Source organism: Periplaneta americana, chromosome 1 (assembly GCF_040183065.1).
Source record: "Periplaneta americana isolate PAMFEO1 chromosome 1, P.americana_PAMFEO1_priV1, whole genome shotgun sequence".
Lineage (NCBI taxonomy): Eukaryota > Metazoa > Arthropoda > Insecta > Blattodea > Blattidae > Periplaneta > Periplaneta americana.
The window spans coordinates 128208591-128225977 of record NC_091117.1 but is presented as its reverse complement, the minus strand read 5'-3'; the positions used below and the strand labels follow the sequence as shown (position 1 = coordinate 128225977).

At 36.8% G+C, this 17387-nt stretch overlaps 1 protein-coding gene across 5 annotated transcripts in view; it reads right to left on the bottom strand.

Moving 5' to 3' along the window:
- LOC138700579 (repulsive guidance molecule B-like) overlaps positions 1 to 17387 on the bottom strand; it is a 512050-nt gene that overhangs the window by 45859 nt on the left and 448804 nt on the right. For all 5 annotated transcript variants that reach the window (XR_011332400.1, XM_069827165.1, XM_069827164.1 and 2 more), the window contains exon 2: positions 12243 to 12379. Coding sequence is in view for 4 of the 5 variants with exons in the window: in XM_069827165.1 (XP_069683266.1) it covers positions 12243 to 12379 (137 nt within the window). In the remaining variant the exon portion in view is untranslated. The remainder of the gene's footprint in view (positions 1 to 12242; positions 12380 to 17387) is intronic.

The window sequence follows — 17387 nt, the reverse complement described above, 5'->3', positions numbered from 1 at the left end:
GTTGAAATTGCCTTCCAGGAGAAAAGGCTATAGCCTTAAAGAAATCATAACAACAACAACAATAACACAGTATCTTTGGCGATAACAACGTTTTCCCGCAGCACTCTCATTCAGAGACGGAATTCTTTTACCTGCCTTGCATCTACGATACAATATGTCTTCTTTCGGAGGAGAAGTAAAGCTGGGAAATATCTTTAAGACCATTGTGTTGAATTCCGATAAGTCAATGTATAATATCAAATTATTTAATGTGTGTATTTCCGTCAAATGACTTATCAATATTAAAACAATTAATAATTACAGCATTACATTACATTGCACCAGCGTGACTTACATTTTGTGTTTAGTGCAGGTTCGTAGATAAACGTTATTCAACGTTAAAAAGTTACAGCAATATAAAAATTAATGCAACTTCCTTTTTGAGTAACGAAGTTTGCGTTATTATGTGACAACAGAATAATTCCATTCCGCACAAAGTCCCCGCTAAAGACCAGAGTCCGTAGATGAAACATTAGAGCCATCTAGTGGTTACTGTTGGACTCGCTTGAGAGTTTGAAATGAAAGTCGCCATTAAAGGCTGCCACCGATGATGCATTTCGCAATGCGTTGCCGCCTTGCTGTCTACTATCGCGCTCCCCAGTATTGCCTCTCCTCAAAGTCTGAATCGTGCCAGGAAAACATCCGGTACTAGAAAGAAAGGCCGAGTCCTACCTTGCACACGGCGGATGCGGGATCAAAACACATCGAATGACTGCGTTTCTTTCCTTCTGAGTAAAAATGCGAGAGAAACGAAGTTACAAGAAGTAGTCGTGAAAATTATAATGCTACTGACAAGCGAGGTATTCTTGAAGTTTTGCGCTAAAGATTGTGTTCGACAGCATGTGGAGGCCCCGTGTTAGGGTGTCTAAACAGGACAATCACTTCCGTCTTAAATGTTTGTGAACATGATTACGGCACACCTTTGCTTTTGTATAATAAACTATTCGGCAGTCAGTTTTTATATTTCATAATAGCTGGTTTGGAAATTCACGATTTACATATATTATTCTGTGAATGGGTGGATTTATAATTCAAATTGTCTCTACTGCATATTATAGCGACTAGCCAGATAATGTAATGTATTTCCGCTTCAGTTAAACACATTCTTCATGCATGCAATACTGTAATAGGCTATATAATGTTGTAACGGAAGGGCATTTCAAAGGTAAAAGATAAGTCTCACGAAGATGTCACACTGGTGGCCGGGTAGGGTAGTTCATTTTGTGAAAGGTAAAGCAAATGCTTACGAACTAGAAATACATTAACAGCGGTTCCCAACTTGTGGTCCACGAGTCTAACGCGTTCTCTGACTTTTGATAGCTTGCGAGAATATTTTTTGTTCATCTTAGACTTTTGAGACATACAGTTTAACCCGCAGACGTGGGCATCAGTAGTACATGTCGTACGGAGTCGAACGTAGCCACGTGACTTCCCTCCCTCCATACCCCTAGCTGTTTACCAGTCCGACCGGTCTGAGGTAACGGAAGTCAGCGGTGGATTTCGCTAAAATAATGTCGCTCTCTAAGGAAACTACTGAAGTAAAAAAGTCGAAAAAAAATATTACTTCCACAAAGAATGGGAAAATGAATTCTTTTGTTGCGAAGAAGGGGAAAGTGTAAGGTGCTTATTATGCTACAAAATTTTACTAGCAGTCAAGAAGAGCAACGTTCAGCGACATTATGAAAGCTGTCATAACGAACGCAGACAAATTAAAGGCAAGTGTTTAATTTCAATATTTATAGTATATTAATTTTAAGCATTCATATGATTTTATGGAGTTTACTCTTCTTCTGCTTCTTCAATCTTCTTCCATGAGGTTTGGTAATCGTTTTTTTATTCTGTAATAATATTGTATTTTTTTCAGGTTGTGATCGTACAAAACAGTTAGTAGAGTTGAAAGAGAAATATCAGGCTAGAGACAAATCCAACACAGAAAAAAGCTTAGGTAGTGAAATTTTATCGAAAAGAATTGTTCAGGCGAGTTATCGGATAGCTTGGGAGATCGCGAAAGCTAAAAAATGTTACACAGAAGGCGAATTTATAAAGAAATGTCTGAATGAGGCTGTTGGATTAATATGTCCAGAACAAAAAAATATGTTTGAAAAACTGAAAGTTTCCCGTCGAACAATAGGTAGAAGAGTTGTGCATATTTCAAATGATATTAAAAAACAATTGGAAGTTAAAGTGGGACAGTTTATGGCGTACTCCATTGCCATAGATGAGAGCACGGACGTAACAGATACGCACAATTAGTATTATTCATCCAAGGAGTGGATGAGAAGCTTGTTGTTAATGAATATCTATTGGACTTAATCCCTTTGATGGATACTACCACAGGTGACGATATTTTCAAAGCGTTCTGTTCATCCGTAGAAAAACGAAATCTAGACTGGTCGAAATTAATATCTGTCACAACTGACGGAGCACCATGCATGGCTGGTGAGAAAAAAAGATTCGTCGGCAGGTTAAAATCTTATTTGACTGCACGGGGAAGATCTGATACTATTTACAGTTTTCACTGTATAATACATCAACAGGTTTTAAGTTCGAAAATTGCTAACGTCGAAAGTGTTATGAACGTTGTAGTGAAAACAATTAATAAAATAAAATCGAAATCACTGAAACATAGACAATTCAGGCAATTGTTGAAAGAGATGAGTGATGGATATGAAGACATGGCATACTACACACAAGTGAGATGGCTCAGTCGTGGGAAAATGTTGAAGAGGTTTTTTGATCTGCGGAACACCATAAGTGATTTCTTTAACAAGCAGGTACAGTTTGCATTTCAGTAATAAAACTTAAAATAATGCAACTACTGTTTAACTTAAAATAATAATAATAATAATAATAATAATAATAATAATAATAATAATAATAATAATAATAAACAGTAATAATAGTGTCGGCCTGAATGACAGAGTCGGTAGAGTGATGGCCTTCTGTGCCCGCGGTTGCGGGTTCGATCCCGGCCAAGGTCGATGGCATTAAGTGTGCTTAAATGCGACAGGCTCATGTCAGTAGAGTTAGTGGCATATAAAAGAACTTCTGCGGGAAAAATTCCGGCACACCGGCGACGCTGATATAACCTTGGCAGTTGTGGCGTCGTTTTAATAGAACATTATTTTTTTAAATAATAGTAGTAGTAGGAGTAGAAATAGGAGTAGGAGTGGTGGTGGTGATGTGTAGTAAGTAGTAGTAGTAGTAGTAGTAGTAGTAGTAGTAGTAGTAGTAGTAGTAGTAGTAGTAGTGTAATAACATCGTCGGTTTACAAGCAAAACACATTAAGTCAAAAATATTACTTCTGAGAAAAAGACATTTTTATTCCGACAAAACTGAATCCTCAGAATATTATTAATTTGAGTAAGTTATTTCTTTTTAATTGTATTTTATTTTCCAATTCTAAGTTTATACATAAGCAGTATATACAGTAGAAATGCCTTTTGCTCAGAAGTAGGTAATATTCCTCACTTAATGTGTTTTGCTTGTAAACCGACGATATAATCATTATGCGTTTCCTTTTCAGGGTGAAACGATAAATGAATTGACAGACGACAGGTGGATCATTGATTTGGCTTTTCTGTGCGACATAACCAGCACTCTTAACGATTTCAACATTTCTCTTCAAGGAAAAGATAAAAATATCGTACATATGTACGATGAATTAAAGTTGTTTGTGTCACAACTGCGTCTATTTCTGATGCAGTTAAATCAGAGAGAATTTTATCATTTTCCTTCTTTAAAATCGCTTAATCTCTCACCCGATGTTAACATTAGCCACTTGTATTAAATACTGGAAAATGTAATAAGTGAATTCACAGACAAAAGAATCAGTGATTTTAAGAAATTAGAGAATGAATTTCTATTATTTGCTAATCCATTGTCCATTAATGATCAATGTGTAAGATTAGACCTTCAGTTAGAAGTTCTTCGACTGAAAAATGACACATTTACCAAGTGCAAATGCACAAATATGACTGGTTTAGATATAGCATATATATATATATATATATATATATATATATATATATATATAAACAACTTTGCCAAGTAAAATATCCACATCTTCGGAGTTTTGTTATGAAAATTGCTTCTATGTTTGGCTCAACCTATATTTGCGAACAGTTTTTTTCTCTCAGTTGGTCATTGTAAAATCCAAACCAAGATCACGTATTTCAGACGAAAATTTATTCCATCAGCTCATAATTGCAATGTCTGACATAACTCCAAATTTTGAAGAACTTGCCGATTTACGTGACGTAGAAGACTAAATGAATGCCTTCTTTTAAGGGCATGAGTCAATTGACGTAAATTGACAAAACCAACAAAGAACTATAGTAAGAGGTTTAAAAAATAGCGTAATTGTTTTTTCTGTTTCTTAGTAATGTGATTGATAGTTTTTATGAATCTATTTTTCATAGGTTCCTTAATTTTATTTTCAAATGATGCAAATTAGAAATACAGTTACAGTATGTTTCAGCTTTTTGTAAAATAGTTTGTATTTGTTTTGGAAAATATTACAAGTGAAGTGAGAATGGATGTTACATCCCTGAATTTGTTCATTGCTACACCCCTGAGAGAGGTATTTCGTTATCAAATATGACGTAAGAAAGGTCAGCAGTAGTGAACTTGCGTTTCCTGCGGGAGAGATTACATCAAGAGTTCAGGTGACCTTCAAACAGCGAGTGGGCAACAATGCTAGATATCCTACATAATTATGATGATAGTGAACTAACTCATAACTATGGTCCAACAATAAATTATGACTCAAAGACACGTCCAGTGTGGAAATTATGCAAACATGTCACTTGAATGCAATTTGTGTATTATAATATATTTCATTATTAATATTTATATTTAATACGTTCCGTTATGCGTAACATATCCATTCTCATTACTGCAATAACTGAAAACAATATATTTCTTAACATTTAAATCTAATTGCAATGTTTAAACCTTGTCTGTAAACAAAAACAAATGTGGATTACCATTGTAATCCAGGTGAGTACTGGTGTTACGAAATTTAACGCGAGTAACGAAGGGTTAATTACTTAACGTTCCGTGTTTCAATACTTCACGCGATCCACCGCTGAGTATTACGTTAACAGGTGATGCGTGTTGCAGCAATCAGAGTAGTACGGCGCATCACTTTAAATGCCCACGTCTATCCTATCCGATATTTTTACTCGTAGTTTATAATATTTAGGTTGAAACTTTTACTGTGTTCGCCTTATCTACAAAAAAAAAATTGTATATCTATGCCGATCATATCCAATAGATTCCAATAAAATAAAGTTCACGTTACATATTCAAACATTCTTTAAAAGTAGTTTTGCATATACCGGATGAGTCACTTGCGCCTCCTTCACGCAGTTACACATTCGTAGTGAATTCCGTAAATTTTATTTTATTGGGTTATTTTACGACGCTGTATCAACATCTAGGTTATTTAGCGTCTGAATGAAATGAAGGTGATAATGCCGGTGAAATGAGTCCGAAAGTTACCCAGCATTTGCTCGTATGGGTTGAGGGAAAACCCCGTAAAAAACCTCAACCAGGTAACTTGCCCTGACCGGGATTCGAACCCGGGCCACCTGGTTTCGCGGCCAGACGCGCTGACCGTTACTCCACAAGTGTGGACAGAATGAATTCCGTAAATACAGCTCTCTTAATCAGATTGGGGGGAGGGGAAGCACCTGGTTAAGGCATGTAACCAATAACGGTAAATCTACGGACTCGAGTCTCGTACCATGCCTGTCGTTTTAATGTGAGAACCACGGAATATTACACAAATTTCTTCTTACGCCATTCTAAACCATCCCAGGAACTTCGGAATTTGGAACACTGCACCTTACGATTAAAGTGGAGGTCGACATTTGTGGCTAGTCCGGTAGAATAATAATCCATGCTGGAGAGGTGTCTTCAACATACAAATGAATAAGTAAACAAAACGCATTATTAAAATTTATCAATACAACTTAATCTAATGTGGATGTTTCTTTCATTATAACATCAATTGGTGCTAGCGTTCCTTATCACCCAATGATAACCTCAGGAAGGAAGGAGCAGAAAACTCATCCTACATGTAAAGAAATTTTCACAGCTAACCTTGTGCTTTAACCTCCTAGTAAGAGATACTGCAATTTCGAGACCATGATATAAAATGAAGGCTTTTATGGAACTGAAAAGGAAATGATAAGCGAATCATCCTGTATAATTGCACATATTGGCTATTTTCCAGGCTTTATAATGTAATTACTGATTTTTATATAAAAAAGAGGATAATACTATTATATGGCAAGACGTGTTTCATGTAAGCGAATGTACACTAGAAGAAGCTATGCAGATACTTTGATTGCTGAAATATATTTCTTTTTTAAGACAACTTCAAAAATTATATGAGAATTACTTCCTCATGTTATGTCAAAACGTGCTTATTATTTCTGTTTAGTATAGATCATTAAATCCAGACTTTTGAGATGGGCAGGGCATGTAGCACGTACGGGCGAATCCAGAACTGCATATAGAGTGTTAGTTGGGAGGCTGGAGGGAAAAAGACCTTTGGGGAGACCGAGACGTAGATGGGAGGGTAATATTAAAATGGGTTTGAGGGAGATGAGGTATGATGGTAGGGACTGGATTACTCTTGCTCAGGATAGGGACCGATGGCGGGCTTATGTGAGGGCGGCAATGAACCTCCGGGTTCCTTAAAAGCCATAAGTAAGTACAGATCATCTCAAATACAAAATTTCTGCCCACTCTTGTTTCATGACAGCAAATCTGTTTCAAAACGACAATTTAAATTTCACTACGAATAAGAACTTCGAAGCTCTGTTTTTGTGACTTTGAAGGTCATTTTTAACCACTATAGTAACAGCAGTTACAAGACGATGAGTAGGACACGGCTGTGATGTAGACTACTATTACGAGAACTCTGCCGCTGATAGGAGCAATTTGTGACGGCCAATTAACAAAGCAAACAAGAAAATACTCGTCTGCGAGTGCCCTGTAAAGTGATTACCGTTACAATGGTTTTCGGCCTACAGTGTCTGTTTGGTTTTGAAGGTTGCTATATACCAAAATCCTCATGTATTGAAAGTAAGTTGCTTTGTCAAGCTTCAGAATATTGCAAGGCACGGTGCACATGTACTGCGAGCATATTGCTCAACTTTAATGTACGGAAAATCAATGACGCACTAAAGCAGGAAAATGTTAGTCATGATAAACTGTGTACATGAACGGCCAGCATTGTAGTCATTATGAATAATTCGCCACACAAGGCGGTAATATTATCTTAACGCTGCATCTATGCTTCAGCGCTAGAGCGCTGGTCTTCCATACAGGCATCCCTGGTTCTATACCCGGCCTGATGTTGATGTAATTGGCGGATAAAGCAGACGCTGCAGAAGATTTTTCTCAGGGTTCCCCAGTTTCTCTCTTTCCACCAACATTCTCCGTCTTACCCTCATTTATCAATCATCTGCAGTAGTTAAAAATATGTTGAGATGAAGTGTTGGGGGTAGTACGGGTTCCAGATTTAACATAGAATTTATGGACTTGGGGTTTCGGACCCTGGAGTATCAAGTATTCGTCTATGGATGCGACCAGGTTATCAGGACTGAAGATGGATGGTTCCTCTATCAGCATCGCACTCACGAATGTCACCCAAGTGACCATCGCGTACTGTACTCCATCCACGAGAAAGTCTCAGCGGAATGAGACGCAGCGGGGTAATACTATGAATGAATATTTATGTCATAATATCACACACGTGGTTACACGTATCTCTATTGGCTAGCTCTCAAAGCACAAACGATAACACTGATGCACACATACTTATACTACCCTAGTTACAAAATTAGATCACTGTTAATCTCCTGATCTTTTAGTCCGTTCATACAGGAAATAACATACGCAGGAGAGCGCATGGTTTCCAAACTGATGTTATAACGGTAATATTATCTATCTACTTCGCTCTAATAGATGACGCAATAGTAAGCACATTCCTTTCACGGTTAATCTCCTGGTTGGAGAACAGTACAGGCCGCTCAATGGGCCAATGTGACCCTAAATGCATGGATCCAGCCCAGGGTCAGTCTTTGAAAACCCAGTCAGTTTGTCAATAATAATTGTCTTAAACACAGGGATACAAATTTCCAGCGGATAGATTGTCAATACTCATAGGACAGGAATACAGAATTCTAGCTATGCTTATTTCATAATGGCGCTAAGAGGAATTGACTGATCAACATTAAACTCCAGTTGTCCACAGCACTGCACTGACAAGGGAGAGGCGGTGAAATTATAGTAAATGAAGAAACAGAGTCGCGAGAAAATCTGTCCATAGAGTCTTCGAAACTAGAAATTCCACACCTATTTTTCTCAGCAGGAGGAACCTCCGCACTATTATACTTTTATTGTTATTGCCGAAGAACAAATTTTTATGGAAAAATTTGGATAAAACAGAAGTGAAAAATGTATTAATTAGAAAAGATATGTTTACCCATTCAAGTCCAAACAGTTACTCAAGCAGTGTTCTGGCCTAAGAGTTCAAATTAAAAGGAATGCCAAAAAACTATATTTACACTACTTAATGATGGTAAATAAATAATTTATTATTTACAATTATTGTACTTCAACTAATCATCTCACTCTGAGATTAATGCTAATGAAAAAGTCCTGTGACTTACATAAACGACAGATACACGCAATAATGAAAATAAAGAATGGCCTAAAATTAAAATAGCAGCAACCAATAAGAAATGGGGAATATATACTGTATATGAAAAAAATCCAGATATCACATGCAAAACAGCAATTGCGAAATAGACTATCTGCTGGTCATGTCATGACTGAGACGCTAAGCATAGGGTTACCATCCGTCCGGAAAAAGGAGGACATGTCCTCTTTCTTTAATCGTTTTATCCTGTCCGGCAGGAATTTAAAAAAAACTTGAAATGTCCGGCATTTCGCATTTCAACTAGAATTAATATGAATATTGAATAATGTGCGATATTATGCACAGAATATCTAAATAAATGGTGAAAATCTATGAAAGAATTTAACTGCTTTCAGTGGTTGAAGCTGAAATACATAAAATATGATGACCTTTTGACATGCATTGAATTCTTACACTCTAAAAATGTCACTATTCATGATTCTAAGCTATTTTATCAGTTTTATTCTGCAATGTACAAAAATATGCCAATCAAGTTAATTTGGACAAAGATTTAAGTTTAAATAAACAATGGTGCAAATTCTTCAATTCCAATAGTTCTGCGAGTACTGAAAGTTTCCCAGAACTCTTAAAATATGTCAATTCTATTTATTTATCCCAAGTCACAATGGAAGTGCTGAGAGAATATTTTCTCTAATATCTGCTCAATGGACAAAAGAACGAAATCGCATGCTAACGGAGAGGCAGTCAGATGTATCATCATAGTGAAATATAATTTCAACGACATGTCCTGTGAACAGTTTCATAGTTATTTGGTACAAGATATAAAAGTGGGCTCCACCGATAAGTAGGGTACAGATGTAATACTGATCCAGCAACTAGTGAGAAAACTAATTAAGGTGAGCCATTGTTTTTATCTTTAATTTTGTTCAAACCAATTTTTAAAAAGTCCTCCTTTTTTCAGCAATGTCCTCTGATTTTAGACTCCATGTCCTCCTATAGAAATTATTTCTTCTCATGGTAACCCTAGCTAAGCATCACCATAGAGTCGGTATTCTTTCCTCACCAAAATGCGTATTGTGTAACACTCTTGTAACAAACATACGAACAACAGCTAGAAGTCTGTGCAGCAGTTAAAAGTGAACGGTCATTGATTGCAAAGTATGGCTTCTGTAACAACAACTTTTCAGCAATTGTTCCAATTTATTATAGCAACCTTCCTCATCGCCAATTTGTCAGATTCAATTTATGCATGACCAAAGGCTCAAGACGGCAAGTTTGAGGACAAATTGTATTAAGCCTGTTTCTCATACGCACTACTAATTTATACAAATTATACAGAACATCAATACAAAAGTTGTACATGTTTATGAAGTTGGTATTTTTCCGACAGTGAATTTCCTCGCTATGAACGTGAGAGAAAAATCTCATATTTTAAGTCGGTTGTAAGAACCTACAAGGATAGGCATAGTTTAGTTATGAAGGATAATATGTCGGTCAAAGAGGTAAATACACTATCTAACAGACCTCTTAAGAATACCGATTTTAACTGTTAAATGTTCTAGAATTGTTCTCATAGGAAAAGCTTGGTTTTGCAACAAAACTGTATATAATTGATAACCGAACATTGCTTCGTTGAGGAATATTATACAAATATTATTTTTAATTCTAAGTTTTAATCATCAACCAATCAGGTCAAATACTATTAAACGGGTTATTTTTGTATTTTTGTGAATTTTATCTCGAAAACGGACCTAAAGAATCTACAGTTTTCAGGTGCGAGAAAGTGATTTAGCTGGATCTTGGCTTTAGGAAAATTCACTGACGGCGTTAAATAAGCAAAGTGATTTCTACGAAATTCTAACCTACTAATAATAAAATAGGCGCGCATTAGCAACTAAAAAACTATTTACGAAGCAGTAATACGCGAATGAGTCAATGTTTAAGCACTCGACAGCGGTCCCCGCGCCACGATATTGAATGAACTATGGAACTCTACTATGAAGAAAGAAAGCAGTAGAGTTATCTCAACAACATGGAGGACTTGAAAACCGCAGCCGAATATCTTACAGAGCATAAGGTTTTCTGATTCGTCTTCAGTGTTGCCAACTCGGTAATGCCAAATGTCGCTAAATCCTACGTAAAAGTCTTCATTTTGAAGTAAAATACCCCAAATTTGAAATAGGCTTATATAAATTATCTATATTTTTCGCAGAAAATATGGTATTTTATTATTATTATTATATTATTATTATTATTATTATTATTATTATTATTATTATTATTATTTCAAGGGCAGGTCTTTCACTGCAGCTTCTCCAATCTTTCCTATTTTCTATTCGTTTTCTCATATGATCCATATATCTTACTGTCGTTTATCATCTGAAATCTTCTGCCCCGAACTATTCACCAGTTCACCATTCCTTTAAGTGTATCCTTCAGTAGGCAGTTTCTTCCCAGCCAGTGACCAAACCAGTTCCTTTTCCTCTTCCTGGTTAGTTTCAATATCATTCTTTCTTCATCCACTCTTTATTTCTTATTCTGTCTGTCAAATTCACACATTCCATTCTTCTCTATATCCATTTTTCAAATGCTTCTAGTCGCTTCCCTTCACTTCGTCGTAATGTCTATGTTTCCGCCCTTTACAATGCCACACTCCATACAAAGCACTTTTTCCGTAGTTCTTTCTCTAGAGGTCCGCAGAAGATGCTTCTTTTTCTGACTTTCTGGCAACAGCTCATGTATACTGCTTATAGTACACCCCAATATTTTAAGTTGTCCGCTTGCTCTACTGCCTCATTTAGAATTCGCAAGTTTACCTTCTTCATTTTCTTTCTATCCACGGTCTTTGTCTTATTTATATTTATATTCATCCCATACTGCTCACAGCTGTCATTTAGCTCCTGTAGCATATCCCTTAGTATCATCAAAAGCCAAATTCAAATGAAATTATTCCAAAATTAATGTTACACATCTAGCATTCCGTTCATATATTAAGACGGACATGCCAGGTAGAACTCCATGTAAGCGTATTCCTATGAGAGCCGACTAGTCATTTGCATCACATGACATACCTAAGTTGGTGAATCCTGACTATAAGATAAGAAGTTAGTATTAAAAGTATAATATATTATCTACGTTATGTATATAGGTCTACTGTGTCAGTATGCTTTTGGGTTCCTCTATTAAAATATTTCTGTGGTCACCGAAGAAGACATCAGTCGTCCTCTTTCCTCTCGTGCTATCATGCGGACAGCTGGATCCGAAGTTAGCGGGTATATACCCGGTCGAGGGAGAGGAATTTTAAAATCGATAAAATTCCTTACGTGTCTTCCTCAAGAAGGGAAATAAAACTGGGAGGCTCGTATCGTAGATTTACTGCACGTAAAATAACTCATTAATCCAGGGCTCCAGGCAAAATTTGTCGGCCATATCTCACACACATTGAATTTCGACGCTTAATAAAACTCTGCAGTCGTCAAATAAAATATTATTAGTGTAAAAAGAGACTGAAGTTATTTCTTACCTGCCATGACTAGGAGGAGAAGCAGTAGCAGAAGGCGCAGCAGCCGGGACTCGGGGAGATTCGAGGGGAATCCCCAGTCCATTACACCCCCGGGACTTCCCCCAGTAGCGGCCGCCTCATGGCAATTCGGGCATCCCCTGAAAAATAAAGAGAAGTCAAACATGTACACTATTTCACGATGTAAAAATGAGAATTAAAGATCGACAGACGAGCAGTGCGTGAGGAATGTGGCATTAGTTTTTGTTTATAGAGGTTTATTGGTATCACGATGATGAAGGGGGGGGGGGCAAAAAAAAAGGTGTATAAAGAAGAGGTTATGATCCATTTTTTTCCTTGCTTTATTATTAAATTCGGTAAACTGGATCAAAAATAGGTCTATATAATATAATAATTATGAAATATTGTTACTAAATAAAACATCAAACATGAGCCGAATAAAACCTGAATTTACAAAATATTCAAGTGTTGTATCGTTCATGGATTTTCTACAGAAGTAACACTAACAGCTGTCAGTATGTCAATGTTATACCCGTTACTATCGGCTGTTGCTAGTGTAAGTGTCGTTCTCTGGAACACCTGCTGTTTCTACATTACTGTCACTATGCCTCTCGCTATTATCATCGGTTTCTGACTCATAGTCTGATTCTAAGCAACGAACTTATATGGTGATTCGCATTTTAACTATATAATGACTGATATATTAAAGTCCATGCTGAATGCTACCTGACAACTTCAAATCTACTCCCGGGGAAAATACGCTTTAAAATAAATTCCCACAATTATGGGTAAATGACGTAAAGTCAAGTACCCGCCATTAGATAAGAAAAGAAGTCACTCCTTTATCTCCAGTTCAGTATAACGTATTGCTGAATGTGACTCGACTTGCTCAGTTTCAAGACACAGAGACAGTTGGATAAATGTGAGACAGTAGTAGTTCCTCCTGGATAAGTTCACTTATTTTTGTTTCATTTCTTAAAGTTATTTTTGTTTCATAATTTGTTTACTTATCTATTTATGTAGCCTACATGTTACTTTAAGGAACATATGTTTACTGAGTGTCACGGGGGATCTGACGTTACAGATACTACACTGCCTTCCGTAGAACGACTGTAGTAAGAAGCCACGCCCATCTTCTCTCTCAACCTCCCACAACTCGCTAGCTCAGTTATTGCTGTGATTTCTTTTGAATCGTTATTAAAATATCAAAAACTCAATCAGTAAGGAAGAAAGCAGCGAATGGAGGTTGACTCCTTAGTGACGAAGTGTTTCTTGTTTCTGCGAAAAAGGTGTGTGTATTTAAAGATATAATCAGAATATATTACAGGAGTTCAAAATACGAGGGTAATTTCATTAAAAAATGCACATGTTGCTAGAGTTGTGAAGTGGATGACGCAACATCAACGAAAATTACGTCGGTTGCAGTTAAAAGCTTAAGAAAGAAGTGTGTTCGTTTCGTCCATAGGCATACTCATGTGTTTAGGGAATGAGAGCTAGAAATGGAGCCTACACCGTGACTCGGGTACTGTGACGATTGAAGATCAAAGAGCTTACATTAAAATCGAATCTTTACGTGGCAAAAACTCCTCTGACTGTGATTTCAACTCCGGCTCGAAGTGTCTAATCCAAGTTTCATCAATAGCGACAATTCTAAGAAAAAAAAAAAAAAAAGCTTGACCTTCAACGTCGAACCTTATTTCCGTAAGTTTGCAAAGTTCAGAGCTTTCTGCTTCTGTTCAGCAGTCGAACAGTGCAGGATCATTCGAGCAGAAATTTGTCTCTTCTTCTTAATATCATTTGTCAAAATACTGAATGTTGAAGGTGGAACCCCATAGCTTCTGAAAGTTTCTCACACGTCGCTTGACGATCTTCAAGAGCATCCGCCACAAGTTTCACACTTTGTTCATTTGTTGATGTTTTTGGCGTTCCTGGCCTATGCTGACACGACCATCACGATAACAAGTAGCCCAACGAGAAATTGTACTACGGCCGACTATAAGTCATCACAAACTCAAGTCAAAGCACTGTGAATTTGTGGCGTTTTGCCACGTAAAGATTCGATCTTTGACCGTCAATCATCGCAGTATCTGAGACACGTGTAGGCTCCATTTCTAGCTCTAGTTACCTAAACACAGAGTATGTTATGGAGGAAACGAACACAAGTCTTTATTACTTAAGCCTTCAACTGCAACTGACGTAATTTTCATTGATGTTGTGTCATGCACTTCACAGTTCTATCAACCTGTGCATTAATTATTATTTATGAAATGTCCCTCTTACAATATATGTCTCGAAATCATCAATGGAATAAATAGAATTATGAAAAACGTTTTCCTCCATTTTAATTTCAGATATCTATGATCAGACAGCTCTGAATATTGCTATTCACTGGCTAGACGTGAGTAATTGAACTAATTACAGTATCTTTATTTGAATACTGATGTATATAGTAAAATCGAGGTATTTTTAAATCACGACGAAAAATTGTTGGGACGCAAGAAAACTGCCTTACAATCAAGAGTGGTCTCAACCTTAGTTCTATGCTGTCTTCAGTAGTAGCCACCACATGACCTAAAAACCTGCTACTTTTGAAAGTCTAGCGTTTAAAATCGTAAAGGAGTGAAACGAATTCTATAGAGAATCCGAACCCTAGAGGTTGGTGATAGTGGTTAATGACTGTCATACAATAATAACCAAGAGGTGAAGTTCTGATAGAGAAATATCAAGGGCGTATGAAAGAAGATCAAATTGCGCTCGTGCTCAGGCGTGTTATTGCCGCTAGAAACAAACATTTTCCATTTTCAGTTTGCAGTTTGTTTTTTTTTTTCTTCTACACCATATTCTCTTTAATTTCAGTGTGCAATCAAGTTAAATATGTGGTAATGCCTGTTTGTTTATATTTTCATAGCAACTTCTGTCCCGCCTTGAGTCTCTTTCCCGCCAACTTGAAACTGATACATCTCTTGTATTATAATACAAAGTATAAATAAGTTACTGTTATATTGCGTCTCGGAAATGGTTTAATATGTGAGCACAAAGCCCGTTGGACACTTCGTCTCACTCCGTGAACATCATTCCACTGAAGGAACTTGTATGTAATTACGAACGAAAAAAGATTGATGAATAGCCCAACAGGCACTACGTATGAAGTGGACTACCTAGGCCCATATTACACTATCAACCTGTCACAAAATATGATAAAGTTTTTTATCAAATATATATGATCAAATGTAAGATTTTGAGTATATTACTCTATGTCAAAGCTTTTATCATATCTTTCATCACAGTTCTAATAATGGATCCACAACAGTTCTATACTTGTTGCAATTGTAGATGCAGTAATGGTTATTGCATTAATACTAGAGAAGAAATCAAAGAAAAAACGTATTTCGTCGGCTTAGAGTGTTCTCGTAAACCTGCTAACTAACAAAAAGAAAATTTTACAGGAGAAAAAAAAACTGAGTATAAATTAACTCTGAAATCTTAGGACCAAATCCAAAGCACAGGTGGTGAAGTTTCAGAGTTAATTTATACTCAGTTCCCCCCCCCCCCTGTAAAATTTCCTTTTTGTTAGTTAGCAGATTTACACTCTAAGCCGACGATTTGGGTTAGAGATTGGGGTAGGGAGAAAAGATACAAAAGGAATCTATCATACTTTACTGAGAGAACTTCAGTGTGAAGATGTGAAATCTTATATATACTATTGTAAGTATTTAATAATAAATGATGAAATATTCCGTGTGACTCATGTGATATTAAAGTTTTGTGGTTTTCACAAACCATGTGTACTTAATGTCCGTCATTTTCTTTCTTCTCAGTCACAGATTTTATCAAAGGTATTATGATGACCATAACTTTTATCACAGAACTATGTTACAGCTAGATGTGATCAAAGATGCTATATTACACTGTAAAAGATTTTATCATATATATTTTATCAAACTTCTGTAACACAGAAATTTGATAGTGTAATATAGACCTAAGCGCTGCTTCACGAAGAACAGAGTATTCATGGCAGAATAGGCCTGCCTCTTCGTTAACGGGAGTTCCATTTATTATTACAGTAACCCAGACTCGAACCCAAAGACTTTAGTTTCTTTACGAGTCGGAATTAAGAAAATAAACATAAACATTCACTGTTACTAGGAATAAAGGCCATATAGAGAATGTGATGGTGTTCTGATTGCTATGAAGATAGTGTCACTTTTCACACAAAGGTGTTCTCCATGCTTCGCGACATTTATTCGGTCTGAGACGACTATTCTTTTATTAAAATAAATGAAACTTGTTTCGGGAAATATGACTTTGGTATCAATTCATGAAATCAATGAAATGGAAATAATTCCGGTTCTCTTCCAGAATGCTAACAAAAGTAAACTCGGTAGTTAAAAGGAAACAAGACAATCTCCGCTGAGATCTTTTGTATGAGTTCAATCTATGTTTCTTATAAGGGAAGGTGAATAAATAAATTCCACTCATTTTTAATGGGGCGCCCTCTCAGACACGCGAGGTCCAGTCACACGGCGATCCGATGTAATGATGTAAGCTGCGGAACGTGGAGAGACTGCATAATGGGTCGGGCGACCCTGTTACAGCCCTCCTTCAACATTTCTGGCCTTTGTTCTCGCTTTTTGTTGTCGTTTCGAGAAATAAATAAGAAAAACGTCTCGAGCTGCAGCATCTTATAGACCTTGCTGCGCGTATATAAAGCAGGGAACAGATCTCAATTGGAGATTTCTTACCGCAGCCACAACGTTCTGGTAGTCTACGGCATAAATTTGTGGGACGGTCGCACTCTGGCTGCAAGCTTTAACTCTCACAAAATGGATAGGAGTTCCCGAATTATGGTAATATCTACGTAGCTTTAGCGAAGTGTAGAACTGTTAGTAGACGATCAAACACTGCAGTAAACGTTCTGATACATTAGATATAATGGGTTTGAAATAATGCAGTAAAATTCTCAGCTATGATCAGTCGATCTGGTTCCATTCTCTGCAAGGAACTGGAAATGTATGATCCTTCTCGTACAGGAATTTGATGTTCCAGTGTTGCCTCACTCCTAAGAGATAGCTTTGCTCCATATTGAAAACATGGTCAAAGGGCTCAATCGCTAAGGTGACTTTTACGTGAAGTATCGTTATTATAGCC